This window comes from Staurois parvus, unplaced genomic scaffold (genome assembly GCF_062004578.1).
Source record: "Staurois parvus isolate SC_StPar_1 unplaced genomic scaffold, SC_StPar_1.0 ptg000739l, whole genome shotgun sequence".
Lineage (NCBI taxonomy): Eukaryota > Metazoa > Chordata > Amphibia > Anura > Ranidae > Staurois > Staurois parvus.
Window position 1 is genome coordinate 663,083 of NW_028318535.1, and position 20,809 is coordinate 683,891.

The 20,809-nt window shown below is 39.4% G+C and overlaps 1 protein-coding gene across 1 annotated transcript in view; it reads left to right on the forward strand.

The window, feature by feature from the left end:
* Nucleotides 1-20,809, forward strand: part of LOC149445215 (uncharacterized) — a 64,300-nt gene that overhangs the window by 27,321 nt on the left and 16,170 nt on the right. The window contains exons 4-6 of the mRNA XM_089654084.1: nucleotides 2,132-2,231; nucleotides 6,380-6,528; nucleotides 10,730-10,842. Coding sequence (XP_089510210.1) covers nucleotides 2,132-2,231; nucleotides 6,380-6,528; nucleotides 10,730-10,842 — 362 coding nt within the window. The remainder of the gene's footprint in view (nucleotides 1-2,131; nucleotides 2,232-6,379; nucleotides 6,529-10,729; nucleotides 10,843-20,809) is intronic.

The following is a 20,809-nucleotide window of genomic DNA, read 5'->3' on the forward strand; positions in this document are numbered from 1 at the left end:
CATCAGATCTCAATGGGGACAAATCTCCTGCTGGATCTCTATCCTGACATGGACGGGGTGATGTGTGAGGAACGTAAGGACGCCCCATCGTTTGATGGAAATGATCGACCTACAGAGGACTGAATTCAAAGACACCCCAAAAATCAAAGTGAAGAAATGATGCAGCAGGAGAGTCCATTTTGGTGAAATGTCATTGCAGCAACTCAGAATGGTCCTCAGTAGTTTGTATGGCCCCCATGCAGTGGCGTCCCGAGGCAGGTGCGGCGGGTGCGCGCCGCACTGGGTGACACCTACCGCACGAGGTGACACTGGACCCACTCCACGAAAAGGCAAGCCGGCAATCCCCGCAGGATGGATCGGATCTGCGGATTGGGGAGGATAATGGATCGGACTCCGATCCATTATGCTCAATACGCAGATCCGATCCATCCTGCGGGGATCGTCGGAGGGGGTGTCTCCAATTGTTATCGCACCGGGTGACACCAACCCTAGGGACGCCCCCACGTGCTCGTATGCATGCCTGACAACGTCGGAGCATACTCCTAATCAGACCACGGATGGTGTCCTGGGGGATTTCCTCCCAGATCTGGATCAGGGCATCACTGAGCTCCTGGACAGTCTGAGGTGCAACCTGGTGGCATTGGATGGACCGAAACATGACATCCCAGAGGGGTTCTATTGGATTTAGGTCAGGTGAGCGTGGGGGCCATTCAATGGTATCAATTCCTTCATCCTCCAGGAACTGCCTGCATACTCTCCCCACATGAGGCCGGGCATTGTTGTGCACCAGGAGGAACCCAGGACCCACTGCACCAGGAGGAACCCAGGACCCACTGCACCAGGAGGAACCCAGGACCCATTGCACCAGGAGGAACCCAGGACCCATTGCACCAGGAGGAACCCAGGACCCACTGCACCAGGAGGAACCCAGACCTGTACCAATGTAGGGTCTGACAATGGGTCCAAGGATTTCATCCCCATACCTAATGGCAGTCAGGGTGCCATTGTCTAGCCTGTAGAGGTCTGTGTGTCCCTCCATGGATATGCCTCCCCAGACCATCACTGACCCACCACCATCATGCTGAACCATGTTACAGGCAGCAGAACGTTCTCCACGGCTGCTCCAGACCCTTTCATGTCTGTCACATGTGCTCAGGGTGAACCTGCTCTCATCTGTGAAAAGCACAGGGTGCCAGTGGTGGACCTGCCAATTCTGGTGTTCAATGGCAAATGCCAATCCAGCTCTATGGTGCCGGGCAGTGAGAACAGGGCCCACTAGAGGATGTCGGGCCCTCAGGCCACCCTCATGAAGTCTGTTTCTGATTGTTCAGTCAGAGACATTCACCCCAGTGGCCTGCTGGAGGTCATTTTGTAGGGCTCTGGCAGGGCTCATCCTGTTTCTCCTTGCACAAAGGAGCAGATCCCGGTCCTGCTGATGGGTTAAGGACCTTCTATGGCCCTGTCCAGCTCTCCTAGAGTAACTGCCTGTCTCCTGGAATCTCCTCCATGCTCTTGAGACTGTGCTGGGAGACACAGCAAACCTTCTGGCAATGGCACGTATTGATGTTCTATCCTGGAGGAGTTGGCCTGCCTGTGCAACCCCTGTAGGGTCCAGGTATGGCCTCATGCTACCAGTAGTGACACTGACCCTAGCCAAATGCAAAACTAATGAAAAACAGTCAGAAAAGATGAGTAGGGAAAAAATGTCACCTGTAAAGCCATTCCTGTTTTGGGGGTCGTCTCATTGTTGCCCATCTAGTGCCCCTGTTGTTAATTTCAGCAGCTGAAACTGATGACCATCCCCCTCTGCTACTTACCTGACCAGATCCACATCCCAGGAGTGTCCTTGACTTGATGCCAGACTCTGATTACAAAGTCTTCCTTCCATTTTTTGAGCAGAATATATATACTGTATGTATTTATACACTCCTATCAGAACATTGAAGTCTGTCGGGTTTTTTTCTGTTTTATAATCTGAGAATGGAATGCCGTGTACAAAGATAAAGGAGCGACTTGTTTCTTTGGTCATCACAAGTCTTTATTTGAGTTCATTACATTCTTTCTTTTTGCTCTGCACTGCTTATACAATATTGATCTTCCAAGCTGGCCGACGTCTATATTTGTGTTGCAGAACTGATGAAGACCGGAGGGATCTGCGTTATTCCTGTAGATCTAGGTTATGCCGTTGCATCGTCTTGTTACTTCTCAGACTCCGTGCACAGGCTGGCCCAGTAAGTACATTGCGTCTTCACCCAATGACGTCACAGGTGACGCTGGTCTGGTATATTGCCGTATTGCCCAACCCGATTCAAGCCATTGTCTATGATTGGAAGGGACTGAATGTATCATAAAGTAAAAAAAAAAAGATACTAGAAGTTATGAGTTGTCAATGGGATCTGAACCGTGGGTCCAGTTTATAACCGCTTGCCCACCGCCCTATAGTGGAAGTACTGCTACAGAGCGGCAGGGCTGCGCAAAATCACGGATATGTACGTGATTCACATTTCTGGGTAGGGGGTGCGTGCGCACGGCAGCCTACCCGCGCTCCCAATGGCGGCTAGAGATGTCAATTGCCAAGGCATTCGGTGATCATCGGGGAAAGCTGACGGGGGAGAGCTGCTTTGCATTTCTCTGCACAGTTTCCATCAGTTTTTTTATCAGTTCACGGCAGTTTTTCATCAGTTTACATCCATTTTCATCAGTTTACATCAGTTATGCATCAGTTTACATCCGTTTTCATCAGTTTTCATCTGGTTTTATCAGTTCACGTCAGTTTTTCATCAGTTTACATCCATTTTCATCAGTTTACATCAGTTTTCATCAGTTCCTGTCGGTTTTTCATCAGTTTACATCTGTTTTTCATCAGTTTACATCCGTTTTCGTCAGTTTACATCCATTTTCATCAGTTTACATCAGTTTTTCATCAGTTCACGTCAGTTTTTCATCAGTTTACATCCATTTTCATCAGTTTACATCCGTTTTCATCAGTTTACATCCATTTTGATCAGTTTACATCAGTTTTCATCAGTTCACATCAGTTTTTCATCAGTTTACATCCGTTTTCGTCAGTTTACATCCATTTTCATCAGTTTACATCAGTTTTTCATCAGTTCACATCAGTTTTTCATCAGTTTACATCCATTTTCATCAGTTTACATCCATTTTCATCAGTTTACATCAGGTATTCATCAGTTTACATCAGTTATTCATCAGTTTACATCCGTTTTCATCAGTTTTCATCTGGTTTTATCAGTTCACATCAGTTTTTCATCAGTTAACATCCATTTGCATCAGTTTACATCAGTTTTCATCAGTTCCCGTCGTTTTTTCATCAGTTTACATCTGTTTTTCATCAGTTTACATCCGTTTTCGTCAGTTTACATCCATTTTCATCAGTTTACATCAGTTTTTCATCAGTTCACGTCAGTTTTTCATCAGTTTACATCCATTTTCATCAGTTTACATCCGTTTTCATCAGTTTACATCCATTTTGATCAGTTTACATCAGTTTTCATCAGTTTACATCAGTTTTCATCAGTTCACATCAGTTTTTCATCAGTTTACATCCGTTTTCGTCAGTTTACATCCGTTTTCGTCAGTTTACATCCATTTTCATCAGTTTACATCAGTTTTTCATCAGTTCACATCAGTTTTTCATCAGTTCACATCACTTTTTCATCAGTTTACATCTGTTTTCATCAGTTTACATCTGTTTTTTTATCCGTTCACGTCAGTTATTCATCAGTTTACATCAGTTTTCATCAGTTTACATCTGTTTTCATCAGTTTACATCTGTTTTTTAGCCGTTCAGGTCAGTTTTTCCTCAGTTTACATCCGTTTTCATCAGTTTTCATCTGGTTTTATCAGTTCACATCAGTTTTTCATCAGTTTACATCTGTTTTCATCAGTTTACATCTGTTTTTATCAGTTCACGTGAGTTTTTCATCAGTTTACATCTATTTTCATCAGTTTACATCTGTTTTCATCAGTTTACATCAGTTTTTATCAGTTCACATCAGTTTTTCACCAGTTTACATCCGTTTTCATCAGTTTACATCCATTTTCATCTGTTTACATCTGTTTTTTATTAGTTCACATCAGTTTTTCCTCAGTTTACATCCGTTTTCATCTGTTTTCAATCAGTTTACATTTTTTTTTATCAGTTTACATCCGTTTTCATCAGTTTACATCTGTTTTTATCAGTTCACATCAGTTTTTCATCAGTTTACATCAGTTTTCATCAGTTTACATCCGTTTTCATCAGTTTACATCAGTTTACATCTGTTTTTTATCAGTTCACATCAGTTTTTCATCAGTTTACATCCATTTTCATCAGTTTACATCTGTTTTCATCAGTTTACATCCGTTTTCATCAGTTTACATTTGTTTTTTTTATCAGTTCACGACAGTTTTTCATCAGTTTACATCCATTTGCATCAGTTTACATCTGTTTTTATCAGTTTACATCCGTTTTCATCCGTTTACATCTGTTTTCATCAGTTCACATCAGTTTTTATCCGTTTACATCCGTTTCAATCAGTTTACATCTGTATTTATCAGTTCACGTCAGTTTTTCATCAGTTTACATGCGTTTTCATCAGTTTACATCTGTTTTTATCAGTTTACGTCCGTTTTCATCAGTTTACATCCGTTTTTATCAGTTCACATCAGTTTACATCAGTTTTTGCTCCAGTTTTCATCAGTTTACATCCATTTTCTGTCCGTTTACATCAGTTTTTCGTCGATTTACATCCATTTTCATCCATTTAAATCCATTTTCATTTGTTTATATCTAGTTTTTTTGTCCATGCAGCGGAGTGTATGCAGACAGGAGGTCGTTGCAAGAGAGCATCAGCACTGAAATGTAGGGAATATCCGATTGCCTCTCGGGGGGATCAGAAAGGAATTTTTTTCCCTGCAGGAGCAAATTGGATTGTGCTTTGCAAGTTTTTTTTGCTGTCCTCTGGATCAACTGTGGGTATAGGATTATAACTTTTTTTATGGTTGAACTGGATGGACATTTGTCTTTTTTTTCAGCCAGACTATGTAACAAAGGGTGAAAAAAACATGAAAAAAATAATTTTTATTTAAAAAAATATTAAAATTGTCTATAATAAACAAGGCACTGAGCAAACTAAGGGGTATACTCAGGGCTTTTTTTTCAGCAGGAATGCAGTTCTGGCACCTCCAGCACTGAATGAATAAAATATATTTGAAAATGTATTTTTTTAAATATTTTTCATATAGTTTGTAATAAAAATGCATTTCAACATACAATTTTTTTTATGTTAAATATTTTGAAATATATTGAATATGACCAAAATTGTAGTATTTCAAATATATGTCAACATATTTGGGAAGAATGTTTTTTAAATATATTTCAAATATATTTTTATTCCATATGGGGTCGGATGAGATCCCCAGACATCTCCCGACCCTCATCTTCTTTGTTTCCTTAGCGGCTAAAATTGCCATAGCGAGAGCGTGGGAATCTCCCATGGTCGATGTTGCCTTGGTCAAAAAACATGAAATATCTTTGATTTTGATTAATGAAGAAATGAGCTGCATTCTCAGGGATATGCAAGCCAGATTCGAAGAATTGTGGAATCCCTGGATTAGATGCGTTCAGCCTCCTTAGTAACTGGGGTTCCGTTGGGGGGTTGGGGGCCTGGGTCAAGGGGACCCATCTCTTTTCTTTTATCTTTTTTTCTTCTTTTCCTTTCTTTCTCTCCTACTCTCTTTTCTACTTCTTCTTCTTCCTCTTCTTCTTCTTCTGATTCTAGGAACTATATATGGATTCTAATGTGGAGGCCATGGTATCTCTCTCGACCTACTGTTTGTTTGAAAAGAAAATATTAATAAAATAACATTAAATACATTAAAGTATTATTATGAATAATTAGATTATTATTGATTAAAAACATTACAAAAAAATATTATTTAGTAATATTATTAAAAAAAAGAATATTGATATGTTAATTAAAATATTAAATCTTAATAAATTATTATTAAATACATTAAATTATTATTGATTGAATAAATAAATAAATACATACATACATAAAATACATTATTATTGATTGAATAAATAAATACATACATACATAAAAGTGACATAATTATTTACTATGATGATTAGCTCCATCTAGTAGAAATAATGAGTTATTTTCTTGTTTCGCTGTTTTCTGTATGAATGAAAAACATTTGACCTGGAGAGTCTAACGTTCCTTTTTGCCCCCATTTGAACAGAACAGACGTACGTGCAGTTTATGCAACTTTTAAAAAAAAATATGTCATCCAGTTAATATCTACGATGATTCTAAGATGAAGAACAAAAAAAAAAAAGATCTGAAAAAAATATGTTTTGCTTCTGTTGCAGACAAGAAATCGAAACTGAGGACAATGAAATTTCGATTTTCATTAGCAGCTTCATACATCTGCAAGAAAAATCTGTCCTCAGCAGAAGGGTCCAGGGTCTAATACAAGGTCTCTGGCCAAATCCTGTCGGTTTTGTACTTCCTAAAAAAGGTGAGACGACAAGAATGTGTTAAAGTGTATCTTGCATAAAAGTACAAGATCGGTTTATGCTTGACCCCATGATCCCTGAAAAAAAAAAATAGAATATAAATAAAATATACTCTAGGTGCCCACATGGAAGAAAAATATATTTGAAATAGATTTTAAAAATATTCTTCCCAAATATATTGACATATATTTGAAATGCGACAATTTTGGCCATATTCAATATATTTCAATAAATAATATATATATATATATATATATATATATATATATATATGATGTTGAAATGCGTTTTTATTACAAAATATATGTAAAATATTCTTTAAAATACATTTCAAATATACTGTATGTCTTTAGAAATACAAATCTACATTTTTGGAATGCGTTTACAAATATATGTAAAAATATATGTCAAAATGAATTTTTTATATGTTAAAAAAAATCTGAAGAATATATTTTTAAATTCTTCAGATTTTTTTTAACATATAAAAAAGTCATTTTAACAAATATTTTTACATATATGTGAGGAAAGAAGCCCAGTGAAAGGAGAGGTTTTTTTTCCTAAGCTGTTATCTGTTTTAGATTGTGCTAGTTACACAATAAAAAAAACTTTCCAAAAAAAAAAAAAAGAAAAAATACCTAAATTTCAATTGTCATTAAGCTTGCTTATTTTTAGTGTTATTATAAATGGACAAATTGTAGAATTTTTCGCTTTTTATCTACAGTAGTCCTTAACACTCACATTGGGCAAACTAACAAAACAACTATTTTTTTAAATTATTGTGGTTTTTTGCTAATAGTTCACACAGGAGAAAAAAAAAATTCTATAAGCTTTCACGTAGGGTTTATTTATTATTATTATTATTATTATTATTATTATTCTGGGATGGGCTGCTCTATAATAAGTGAGCCTTGCATTTTTTTTAATTTATAATATACATATACAGTACCTGCTTTAGATGTTTTTTGTTTTTGTTACACATTAAACAAATTAACAAAAAAATAAGAAAAAAGCTTAAATTTCATTTTTAAATTTCATTTGTAAATCACCTTAATTTTAGTGTTATTGTTATTATTATTATTATTATTATTATTATGGGATGGGCTGCTCTATAATAAGTGAGCCTTGCATTTTTTGAATTTTTAATATACATATACAGTACCTGCTTTAGATAGTTTTTGTTACACATTAAACAAATTAACAAAAAAAGAAGAAAAAAGCTTAAATTTCATTTGTAAATCACCTTAATTTTAGTGTTATTATAAATGGAAAAATTATATAATAAATTGTGCAAATGTTTTTACTTTTTACTGACAGTAGTCCTTAAAATTCACATTGGTCAAACAAACAAAACAACAATTTTTAAACAATATTGCGGCTTTTTTGCCAATAGTTCGCACAGGACAAAAACAAAAAAAAAACAAACAAAAAAAAAATAAATAAAAAACAATATATATATATATTATATATAACCTTTCACATAGTATTTGTTTAATATTATTGTTATTATCATTATTATTATTATTATTCTGGGATCGGCTGCTCTAAAATAAGTGAGTCTTGCATTTTTTTGCATTTTTAGTATACATATACAGTACCCGCTTTAGATGGTGTTTGTTTTTGTTACACATTAAACAAATTAAATTTCATTTGTAAATCACCTTAATTTTAGTGTTATTATAAATGGACAAATTATAATTTTGCAAATGTTTTCACTTTTTATCCACAGTAGTCCTTTAAACTCAAACAAAAAGAAATGTTGTGGCTTTTCTTGCTCATAGAATGCACAGGAAAGACAATTTTTTTTTAAGAATTATATTACAAAATATTTTCATTCCTGTGCAATCTACAAGCAAAAAAGATGCTACATTTATTTAAAAAAAATGCTGTTTTTTGTAGGACAGAAAAAACTTACTTTTCACAATATTTTCTCAAAAAGTAAGAAATATAATTCTTAAAAAAAATTATTATTGTGAAAAGTAAGCCTTGTCTGTCCTACAAAAAACAGCAATTTTTTAAAAATATGTAGCATCTTTTTTGCTTGTAGATTGCACAGGAATGAAAATATTTTGTAAGAAAAATATTTCTTATTTTTAAAGAAAATATTTCTACAAGTAAACTTTATTTGCCCTACAAAAAACAACCTTTTTTAAAAAATATGTAGCATTTTTTTTGCCTGTAGATTGCACAGGAAAAAAAATATTTTTTAAGAAAATTATTTCTTATTTTTAAAGAAAATATTTCCACAAATAAACTTTATTTGCCCCACAGAAAACAGCATTTAAAAAAATAAATACGTAGCATTTTTTTGCCTGTAGTTTGCACAGAAAAGAAAACATTTTAAAGGAAAAAAATATATTTATTACAGGTACTTATATAGCGCCGCCAATTTACGCAGCACTTTACATATATATTGTATATTCACATCAGTCCCCGCCCACGAGGAGCGTACAATCTAAGGTCCCTAACTTACATTCGTACATACACATACTAGGGACAATTTAGACAGGAGCCAATTCACCTACCAGCATGTCTTTGGAGTGTGGGAGGAAACCGGAGTACCCGGAGGAAACCCACACAGTCACAGGGAGAACATGCAAACTCCAGACAGGTGGTGCCATGGTTAGGATTCAAACCAGTGACCCGAGTACTGCCAGGCGGAAGTGCTAACCATTTAGCCACTATTTTATAAAATATTGCCACAAGTAAGCCTTATTTGTCCTATGGCAATTTTTAAAAATATGTAGCATCGTTTTTTGCCTGTAGATTTCACAGCAAAGAAAATACTTTTTAAGAAAACTATTTTTTATTTTTAAGAAAATATTGACAAAAGTAAGCCTTATTAGTCCTACAAAAAAAAATTGTAATTTTTAAAAATATGTAGCGTATTTTTTTGCCTGTAGGAAAGATTTTTTTGCCTGTAGAAAAGATTTTTGTGCCTGTAGGAAAGATTTTTTTGCACAGGAAAGACAATATTTTTAAAGAAAAATATTTCTTATTTTTAAGAAAATATTGACAAAAGTAAGCCTTATTAGTCCTACAAAAAAAAATTGCAATTCATAAAAATATGTAGCGTATTTTTTTTTTGCCTGTAGATTGCACAGGAGAGAATTTTTTTTTTATGAAAAATATTTCTTATTTTTAAGAAAATATTGACAAAAGTAAGCCTTATTTGTCCTACAAAAAAACCCTGCAATTTTTAAAAATATGTAGCGTATTTGTTTTTGCCTGTAGATTGCACAGGAAAGAAAATATTTTTAAGAAAAACCGTACTTATTTTTAGGAAAATATTGACCAAAGTAAGCCGTATTTGTCCTGCAAAAAAAATTGCAATTTTTAAAAATATGTAGCGTATTTTTTTTGCCTGTAGATTGCACAGGAAAGAAAATATTTTTAAGAAAAACAGTACTTATTTTTAAGAAAATATTGACAAAAGTAAGCCTTATTAGTCCTACAAAAAAAAAATTGCAATTTATAAAAATATGTAGCGTATTTTTTTTTGCCTGTAGATTGCACAGGAGAGAATTTTTTTTTTATGAAAAATATTTCTTATTTTTAAGAAAATATTGAAAAAAGTAAGCCTTATTAGTCCTACAAAAAAACCCTGCAATTTTTAAAAATATGTAGCGTATTTGTTTTTGCCTGTAGATTGCACAGGAAAGAAAATATTTTTAAGAAAAACCGTACTTATTTTTAGGAAAATATTGACCAAAGTAAGCCGTATTTGTCCTGCAAAAAAATTGCAATTTTTAAAAATATGTAGCGTATTTTTTTTGCCTGTAGATTGCACAGGAAAGAAAATATTTTTAAGAAAAACAGTACTTATTTTTAAGAAAATATTGACAAAAGTAAGCCTTATTAATCCTACAAAAAAATCTGCAATTTTTTAAAATATGTAGCGTATATTTTTTTTTCCTCTGGATTGCACAGGAAAGACAATATTTTTTAAGAAAAATATTTCTTATTTTTAATAAAATATTGACAAAAGTAAGCCTTATTTGTCCTGCAAAAGAAAATATTAATATTTTATTATGTCTGCAAGTAATGATGAGGAGATGAAGCTGAATCAATAGGACCATAACTGAAATGTTTTGGCCTGTATAGGATGAACAGGTGTGAGAGCTGAATTAAATATATGTATTTTTATTTTAAAAAAAGAAAAATTATTCATTTTGAAAGTAATTTATTATTTTATGTGTCCATTAGGAAACTGGCTGGACAGCCTTGGATTGACAACCTGTTCTTCACTAGTGGGGTCCCAGATGAGTGTCACATTATATATATCAGACTGTGAAGTTACTACTCAGATCATTAATCTTGTGAGTGATGTATGGATACAGTTTGGGGTGCTAGAATATTTTAAGAGGCCAGGAGCTTGGTATCTTAAAGTAGAACTGAAGTCAACATTTAAAAAAAAAAATTATGAATAGAGCTTTTTTTTGGTGGTATTTATTCACCACTGAGTTTTTTACTTTTTGCTAAACAAAAAAAACCTGAAAATTTTTAAAAATAAATGCGTTTTTCTGTGTTTCTGTTATAAAATTTTACAAATAAATAACATTTATTCATAAAATGTAGGTCATAATGTATTCTGCTACATTTGTTTGGTGAAAAAAACCCAAATGAGTGTATATTATTTAGTCTGTAGGAAAGTTATAGAGTCCACAAACCATGGTATATATATATCTGACAATCGATCAATCCTGGCCCATCTCATTTCTTGAGGCCCAAAAACGCCAGGATAGTACAAATACCCCCCAAATTACCCATTTTTTTTTTAAATAGACAGTTCAAGGTATTTAGTACAATTTTTGTTAAAAATTTTTTTGAAAAATGTAGAAATTAAAAAAAAAAAAAAAAATCACACTTTTTTTTTTTTTTAACATATTGTCACCAGTCCAGTACAGCGTCATTATATAAGTGGTGCGGCAGTGAAGAGAGACACTGACTGGTGACAGTATGTAAAAAAAACACCAGGATAATACAAATACCCCCCAAATTACCCATTTTTGGAAAATAGACAGTTCAAGGTATTTAGTAAGAGGCATGGAGAGTTTTTTGGAGGTTGTAATTTTTTGTTACAATTTTGTAGAAAATGTAGAAATTAAAAAAAAAAAATCACTTTTTTTTTTTTTTTACATATTGTCACCAGTCCAGTACAGCGTCATTATATAAGTGGTGCGGCAGTGAACAGAGACACTGACTGGTGACAGTATGTAAAAAAAACACCAGGATAATACAAATACCCCCCAAATGATCCATTTTTGGAAAATAGACAGTTCAAGGTATTTAGTAAGAGGCATGGTCGGTTTTTTGGAGGTTGTAATTTTTTGTTACAATTTTGTAGAAAATGTAGAAATTAAAAAAAAAAAATCACTTTTTTTTTTTTTTTTTACATATTGTCACCAGTCCAGTACAGCGTCGTTATATAACTGGTGTGGCAGTGAACAGAGACACTGACTGGTGACAGTATGTAAAAAAAACACCAGGATAATACAAATACCCCCCAAATTACCCATTTTTGGAAAATAGACAGTTCAAGGTATTTAGTAAGAGGCATGGAGAGTTTTTTGGAGGTTGTAATTTTTTGTTACAATTTTGTAGAAAATGTAGAAATTAAAAAAAAAAATCACTTTTTTTTTTTTTTTTTACATATTGTCACCAGTCCAGTACAGCGTCGTTATATAACTGGTGTGGCAGTGAACAGAGACACTGACTGGTGACAGTATGTAAAAAAAACACCAGGATAATACAAATACCCCCCAAATGATCCATTTTTGGAAAATAGACAGTTCAAGGTATTTAGTAAGAGGCATGGAGAGTTTTTTGGAGGTTGTAATTTTTTGTTACAATTTTGGAGAAAATTTAGAAATTTTAAAAAAAATAACTTTTTTTTTTTACATATTGTCACCAGTCCAGTACAGCGTCGTTATATAAGTGGTGCGGCAGTGAACAGAGACACTGACTGGTGACAGTATGTAAAAAAAACACCAGTATTTAAAAAAAAATACCCCCCCAAATTACCCATTTTTGGAAAATAGACAGTTCAAGGTATTTAGTAAGAGGCATGGTGAGTTTTTTGGAGGTTGCAATTTTGTTAGAATTTTGTAGAAAAAGTAGAAATTTAAAAAAAAATCACTTTTTTTTCCCATATTGTCACCAGTCCAGTACAGCGTCTTTATATAACTGGTGCGGCAGTGAACAAAGACACTGACTGGTGACAGTATGTAAAAAAAACACCAGGATAGTACAAATACCCCCCAAATGACCCATTTTTGGAAAATAGGCAGTTCAAGGTATTTAGTAAGAGGCATGGTCGGTTTTTTGGAGGTTTAATTTTTTGTTACAATTTTTTGGAAAATGTAGAAATTCACTGGTGACAGTATGTAAAAAAATGAAAATAATAATAATAGTTTAACTTTTATTTTTTCACATTTTTTAATTTTTTTTATTACATTATATTTTCTTTTTTTTTTACTATTTTTTTTTCAGCACACTTTGGTCAAAGCAATACAATGTTACCATAGTAATATTGAACTACTCTGGGCAATTGATCAGGATATTTGTTTTTAACACATTCTGATTGTTATTACCAATTTATTTCATTGATATTTGCAATCATTGTTACTAAATGCAACGGATTCATTCAGTCTTTTGTTGTGATTAGCTGTGACTGGGAAAAGCTCATCACATGATTCAAATGGGCTGTGATTGGCAGAGACGAGCTGTAATTGAGTATCTAGCCAAGGGTCACACCAAGAACCAGCAGAGACGAGCTGTAGTTGAGTATCTAGCCAAGAGGTCACACCAAGAACCAGCAGAGACGAGCTGTAGTTGAGTATCTAGCCAAGAGGTCACACCAAGAACCAGCAGAGACGAGCTGTAGTTGAGTATCTAGCCAAGAGGTCACACCAAGAACCAGCAGAGACGAGCTGTAGTTGAGTATCTAGCCAAGAGGTCACATCAAGAACCAGCAGAGACGAGCTGTAGTTGAGTATCTAGCCAAGAGGTCACATCAAGAACCAGCAGAGACGAGCTGCAGTTGAGTATCTAGTCAAGAGGTCACATCAAGAACCAGCAGAGACGAGCTGTAGTTGAGTATCTAGTCAAGAGGTCACATCAAGAACCAGCAGAGCCGAACTGTATTTGAGTATCTAACCAAGAGGTCACACCAAGAACCAGCAGAGACAAAACTCGGTCAGGAAGCAGCTGAGGTCATACTAGGAATCTGCATAGAATAGCCACGGACAGGAATTATCCAAAGTCACACAGGAATCAGCAGAGAAAAGCAGTGGTCAGGAACTAGGCAAGGTCATACCAAGAATCAGGAGCAACAGGCCACGACAGGGGCTGACTGCCAAGGTTTGACACATGGGGCACAGCCCAGAGGCCCTTCCCTGTCTCCTCCCAACACCCATCCCAGGAAGAAGCGCAGCACCAGGTTCTCTCTGCTCAGTGGGTTGGGTTGGGTTGGGTTGGACAGTGCCTGCTGCTCCGATTTTAGGTTCCCGGACTGTCTGTCAGAGGGCAGCCAGGGGCTGAAGGGGGGAGACAGGATGGCTCGGTTGGGGCTGTCTGAGGGAGGAGAACCTCTGGTGAGGCATGGAGCCAACCTCTGCTCGATCACGGTGTACACCATCCATGCCAGGGAACAGTCTGCACTCTGTCCTTGTCCTCATCCTGCACTCGGTAGGACACCGGTGGATACTTTTTACTCCTCTTCACCAGGAAGCCTTTAGGCATGTCTGCAGTGGAAGCTGTGAGACCTTTTAATGGGGCATCAGAGTGGCCTGGGGAGCAGTTGCCCCCGGCCCAGTCTGCCCTTGGTGCAAGGTCAGGAGCTAGATAAGGTCATACCAAGAATCAGGTGAAACAAGCCATGGTCAGGAACTAGATAAGGTCAGAACAATAATCAGCAGAGACAAGTCCCTGTCAGGAACTAGCCAAATACACCACAGGAATCAGCAGAGACAGGAGGAGGTCAGGAAGTAGCTCAAGTGACATCAAGAACCGGCAGAGGAAAAACTGTGGTCAGGAACTAGTGGAGGTCACACCAAGGATCAACAGAGACAAGCCGTGGTCAAGAACTAGCTAAGTACACCCCCGGAATCAGCAGAGACAGGAGGCAGTCAGGAAGTAGCTCAGGTGACATCAAGAACCGGCAGAGGAAAAACTGTGGTCAGGAACTAGTGGAGGTCACACCAAGGATCAACAGAGACAAGCCGTGGTCAAGAACTAGATAAAGATCACACCAACAATCAGCTGAGACAAGCCGTGGTCAAGAACTAGATAAAGGATACCCCAAGAATCAGCTGAGACAAGCCGTGGTCAGGAACTAGCCAAGTACACCCCAGGAATCAGCAGAGACAGGAGGAGGTCAGGAAGTAGCTCAGGTGATATCAAGAACCAGCAGAGGAAAAACTGTGGTCAGGAACTAGTGGAGGTCACACCAAGGATCAACAGAGACAAGCCGTGGTCAAGAACTAGCTAAGTACACCCCCGGAATCAGCAGAGACAGGAGGCGGTCAGAAAGTAGCTCAGGTGACATCAAGAACCGGCAGAGGAAAAACTGTGGTCAGGAACTAGTGGAGGTCACACCAAGGATCAACAGAGACAAGCCGTGGTCAAGAACTAGATAAAGATCACACCAACAATCAGTTGAGACAAGCCGTGGTCAAGAACTAGATAAAGGACACCCCACGTATCAGCTGAGACAAGCCGTGGTCAGGAACTAGCCAAGTACACCCCAGTTGCTCCCGGCCCAGTCTGCCCTTGGTGCAAGGTCAGGAGCTAGATAAGGTCATACCAAGAATCAGGAGAGACAAGCCATGGTCAGGAACTAGATAAGGTCAGACCAATCAGCAGAGACAAGCCGTGGTCAGGAAGTAGCCAAGGTCACCCCAGGTATTGTCAGAGACTAGCTGAGCTTAATACCTTGAAGCCAGGGCAGAGACAAGTCTAAGGTCAGGCTGAGTCGGCCATGGGTATGCATATCTGAAGAACGGGTTTGGGTCCAAGTCACTGGATAACAACTGGAGACTGTCCAGCAACTGCCTACCTAAGCTCTACTCCATAAATAGGCCACCTGTTAGAAAGACTGGAATTAGATGTGCATGCCCCTGCCCATGCCTGCCCAAGGGCATGACCCTTGTTCTGTGCATTGACACATGCACCTGCGTACGGCATCATCTTTGGCCATCTTGATAAATCTTGTGTTTACCAATCAGTATGATATGTCTACGTCTTATATGACATCATCCTCCAAAACCTTCTGTTAGGCTGTTCTAATATTGACACTCCACCACGGGGGTAACATTGATTTTCTGCAATATCTACAGGAGATCATTACCAATGTGGTCCCTGTAATGATTCTGATTTCTCTACCGGAGTTTTGTTCTTGTTTGTATTTGAAAGATTCCATTAGTTAATTTGTCACACAATACGAGTGAAGTCCCTCTAGAATTCAGAAGGCAATGACGTTTGCTTTTCCCATGATCCCCTGGCAGTACTTCACGTATTTACGTATAAAGATTGAGTACACTTCAGCACCCTCAAGAGGCACCTCTATGCTGATCCAACGTAAACACTCTGACTTTTTTTTTTTTTTTGGCTCCTGTTGATTCAAGAGGATTTTGGAAGTGTGGCTCGGGCTTGGCTGAGTCAGATTGTTTTTTCATTTCCCAAAGTGGTAATGGAGCTAGAAGGTTCTAAAAAATAATTCCTGTACTTCAAACGTTTGATCTGATTTGTTTGGATCACCTAACCTTTCCTCTAAATAGCTCTCTTTAACCACTTCCATCCGGCCACTGTATATAAACGGCCGGACGGTGGCAGTGCAGGGGTAGGTTGCCGTTCATAAACGGCGCCCGCCATTTTGGACTGTGCGCATTCCCTGGGAGCGTGTGGCACCGCGATCACTGTACGGGACCTTTGTGTGAGGTCCTGATCATGTGATCACTGATTGGCCAATCAGTGATCACATGAATAGGTGTAAGCAAGATGTCACTTCCTGACATCATTGCTTACTACAAGTGAAATCTGTGAATAATCACAGAGATCACATGGTACTGGGCTATTCACAACAGCCTTGTACCATGTGACAAGCTGTGACCAATCACAGCTCTCACAGTATTTCTCAATGGCTGCAAGAATGTGATCACAGTCAATCAGTGATCACATAAATAGGTGTAATCAAGATGTCACTTCCTGACATCATTGCTTACTACTAGTGAAATATGTGAATGATCACAGAGATCACATGGTACAGGGCTATTCACAACAGCCTTGTACCATGTGACAAGCTGTGACCAATCGCAGCTCACACAGTATTTCTCAATGGCTGCAAGAATGCAGCCAGAGAGGAGAAATGATTGAATTTAAAGCCTTTATGGATGTAAAAGCAATCAGTGTAACAAAATAAAAAAGAAATCTTCATCACCCCCCACAAGTAATACAGTGTCACCATGGTGACATTGTACTGCTAAGGTGACAGTATGTTAAAAAAATATATATGTAAAAAAAAATTAAAATGTAAAAAAATATTTTTTTTAAATTATAATTTTTGGTTATAAACTAATTTGGGTTTTTTTTAATTAAAAAGATAACTGAATACATTTTGGCCAAGATTTATGATGAAAGATTATTTATTTGCAAAATTTTATAAGAAAAACACTTTTTTTCAAAATTTTGGGACTTTTTCATTTATATAGCAAAAAAAATAAAAATCCCAGCGGTGAATAAATACCACCAAAATAACGTTTTATCTGTCTCAAAAAATGCCACAAAATTCATATGGGTACAGTGTTGCATGACCGCGCAATTGTCATTCAAAGTGTGATAGCGCTGAAAGCTGAAAATTGGCCTGGACAGGGAGGTGGTGAAAGTGTCCGGACTGGAAGGGGGGTGAAAGTGTCGGGACTGGAAGGGGGGTGAAAGCGTCGGGACTGGAAGGGGGTGAAAGCGTCCGGACTGGAAGGGGGGGAAAGTGTCCGGACTGGAAGGGGGGGGAAAGTGTCCGGACTGGAAGGGGGTGAAAGCATCCAGACTGGAAGGGGGTGAAAGTGTCCGGACTGGAACAGAATGAAAGTGTCCGGACTGGAAGGGGGTGAAAGTGTCCGGACTGGAAGGGGGGTGAAAGTGTCCGGACTGGAAGGGGGTGAAAGTGTCCAGACTGGAAGGGGGGTGAAAGTGTCCGGACTGGAAGGGGGTGAAAGTGTCCAGACTGGAAGGGGGGTGAAAGTGTCTGGACTGGAAGGGTGTGAAAGCGTCCGGACTGGAAGGGGGTAAAAGCGTCTGGACTGGAAAGGGGGTGAAAGTGTTCGGACTCGAAGGGGGGTAAAAGTGTCCAGACTGGAAGGTGATGAAAGTGTCCGGACTGGAAGGGGGGTGAAAGCGTCCGGACTGGAAGGGGGGTGAAAGCATCCGGACCGGAAGGGGGTGAAAGCGTTCGGACCGGAAGGGGGTGAAAGCGTCCGGACTGGAAGGGGGTGAAAGTGTCCGGACTGGAAGGGGGTGAAAGCGTTCGGACTGGAAGGGGGGTGAAAGCGTCCGGACTGGAAGGGGGGTGAAAGTGTCCGGACTGGAAAGGAATGAAAGTGTCCGGACTGGAAGGGGGTGAAAGCGTTCGGACTGGAAGGGGGGTGAAAGCGTCCGGACTGGAAGGGGGGTGAAAGTGTCCGGACTGGAAAGGAATGAAAGTGTCCGGACTGGAAGGGGGTAAAAGTGTCCGGACTGGAAAGGAATGAAAGTGTCCGGACTGGAAGGGGGTAAAAGTGTCCGGACTGGAAGAGGGTGAAAGTGTCTGGACTTGAAGTGGTTAAAACCGTATTGTGAAGTAGGGGTTCTTCAATGCCTCCTACATATATTTGATTCTTTGGAAATGTTTTCATAATGTAATCTCTTGGGGTAAAAATCTCCAAGTCCCGTGGTATGGGGGTTCTTAGCTCTATGGTAGATGCATTGTTTTTAATGAAGTCCACGCCATTCCAAACTGGGTTTTAAGGGCATGGCAGCCCATTTTTATTAAAATTAAAGTCCCATCCAAGATTTCCATGCAGGGGCATGGGCGGACTGACCACTTGGAAATTCGGGCACTGCTTGAGGGCCGGGGTCAGTAGGGGGCTCCATGTGATGCCCCTGGCACCTTTTTCATAGGATTTTTTGAGTTTGGGCAAGGACACAGGGGCCCCATGATCCCTTATTGCCCGGGGGTCACATGAGTTGTCAGTCCGCCCCTGCGCAGGGGTTTCAATTTTATAAAGCAAACAACTGGAAAAATGCTAAGCCACCAGGCTGCTTTGTCAGTAGCACCGCTCCTGTCTTTGGTCTCCTACGCCATGGTATGTTCAAGCTCACTCATCCTTGGTTGCCGCACCTGGCTATGCAGGCTCATGAGGGTTAGGGACCTTAGATTGTATGCCCCTTGAGGGTTAGGGACCTTAGATTGTACGCCCCTTGAGGGTTAGGGACCTTAGAGTGTACCTCCCTTGAGCGTTAGGGACCTTAGATTGTACGCCCCTTGAGGGTTAGGGACCTTAGATTGTACGCCCCTTGAGGGTTAGGGACCTTAGATTGTACGCCTCTTGAGGGTTAGGGACCTTAGATTGTACGCCCCTTGAGGGTTAGGGATCTTAGATTGTCCTTGCCTTGAGGGTTAGAGACCTTAGATTGTACACCCCTTGAGGGTTAGGGACCTTAGATTGTACGCCTCTTGAGGGTTAGGGACCTTAGATTGTACACCCCTTGAGGGTTAGGGACCTTAGATTGTACGGAAAAAATGAGGAAGGGTTGTAACAGCGCAAACACTGCAAAGTCCTGGGAAATGGTAGTATGGGTGATGGTGGTATTAGTGGCTACTGTATGAAGAGCGTAGGATTCGGTGTGGCACTGAGGGCAAGGCTTCCAAATAAGCTGTAGCAACTTCTGTAGATGAGAAAAAGGAGAGAAGCGCCTCTAAGTGCAATAAGTCTTTTAATTCAAGTCTAAATGTAGAAACACTCACATGTGTGAAGTAATCATAAGCATAAAAACCGTGGTTAACAATAGTTAACGGTGGGGTGGTAACCCGGGTGAAGAGCCGTCATCTCTCTGCGATGTGGGGAGGTCAGCTCTCGGCTGGAACAGCGTGGTGGCTGGAGGGGGAACAGTGGTGAGGCCAGCCTTCATGCACGTCCTCCCTCAAAGCCGGATGGAACGCACGCTGGAACGTAGCGGCGGCGTGGCCGTGATGACGTCAGATCCCAGGGTGCACTGCGACGCGTTTCGGAGCATGCACTGGCCGTGGAAGGCGGAATTGCACTCCTTAAAACTTCGACCCTTGAGGGTCAAAACACTTAAAAGGATCCCTCTCACAGATCCTTCAGGACGGTTGTCACTCCAAAGATTTGCTCCCACTGCATACACAACTCTCTCTAAGGGTCAGCACTCCAATAATGGCTCCTCTCCAGACAAGATCAAACGCTGAGCTAATAATGGGTGAAGGCCTGGGAAGATGCACCCGTCCGTCTCGTCTTCCCTCAGTGGGCCCCAGTCTGTCGCAAAGCTTCAAGGGGGATGTTTTGCTCCTAGTCGCTGGTTGTTGGAGGCTAGCCACACAGGCTTTTGTCTCACTGCACTCAGTTAGTATGTTGCTCCCCAGTCAGTTCAGGCACAGATCTGGTTCCAGGTTGTCCAAGTGACAACCGTCCTGAAGGATCTGTGAGAGGGATCCTTTTAAGTGTTTTGACCCTCAAGGGTCGAAGTTTTAAGGAGTGCAATTCCGCCTTCCACGGCCAGTGCATGCTCCGAAACGCGTCGCAGTGCACCCTGGGATCTGACGTCATCATGGCCACGCCGCCGCTACGTTCAAACGTGCGTTCCATCCGGCTTTGAGGGAGGACGTGCATGAAGGCTGGCCTCACCACTGTTCCCCCTCCAGCCACCACGCTGTTCCAGCCGAGAGCTGACCTCCCCACATCGCAGAGAGATGACGGCTCTTCACCCGGGTTACCACCCCACCGTTAACTATTGTTAACCACGGTTTTTATGCTTATGATTACTTCACACATGTGAGTGTTTCTACATTTAGACTTGAATTAAAAGACTTATTGCACTTAGAGGCGCTTCTCTCCTTTTTCTCACCTTAGATTGTACGCCCCTTGAGGGTTAGAGACCTTAGATTGTCCGCCTCTTGAGGGTTAGAGACCTTAGATTGTCCGCCTCTTGAGGGTTAGGTCCCTTAGATTGTACGCCCCTTGAGGGTTAGGGACCTTAGATTGTACACCCCTTGAGGGTTAGGGACCTTAGATT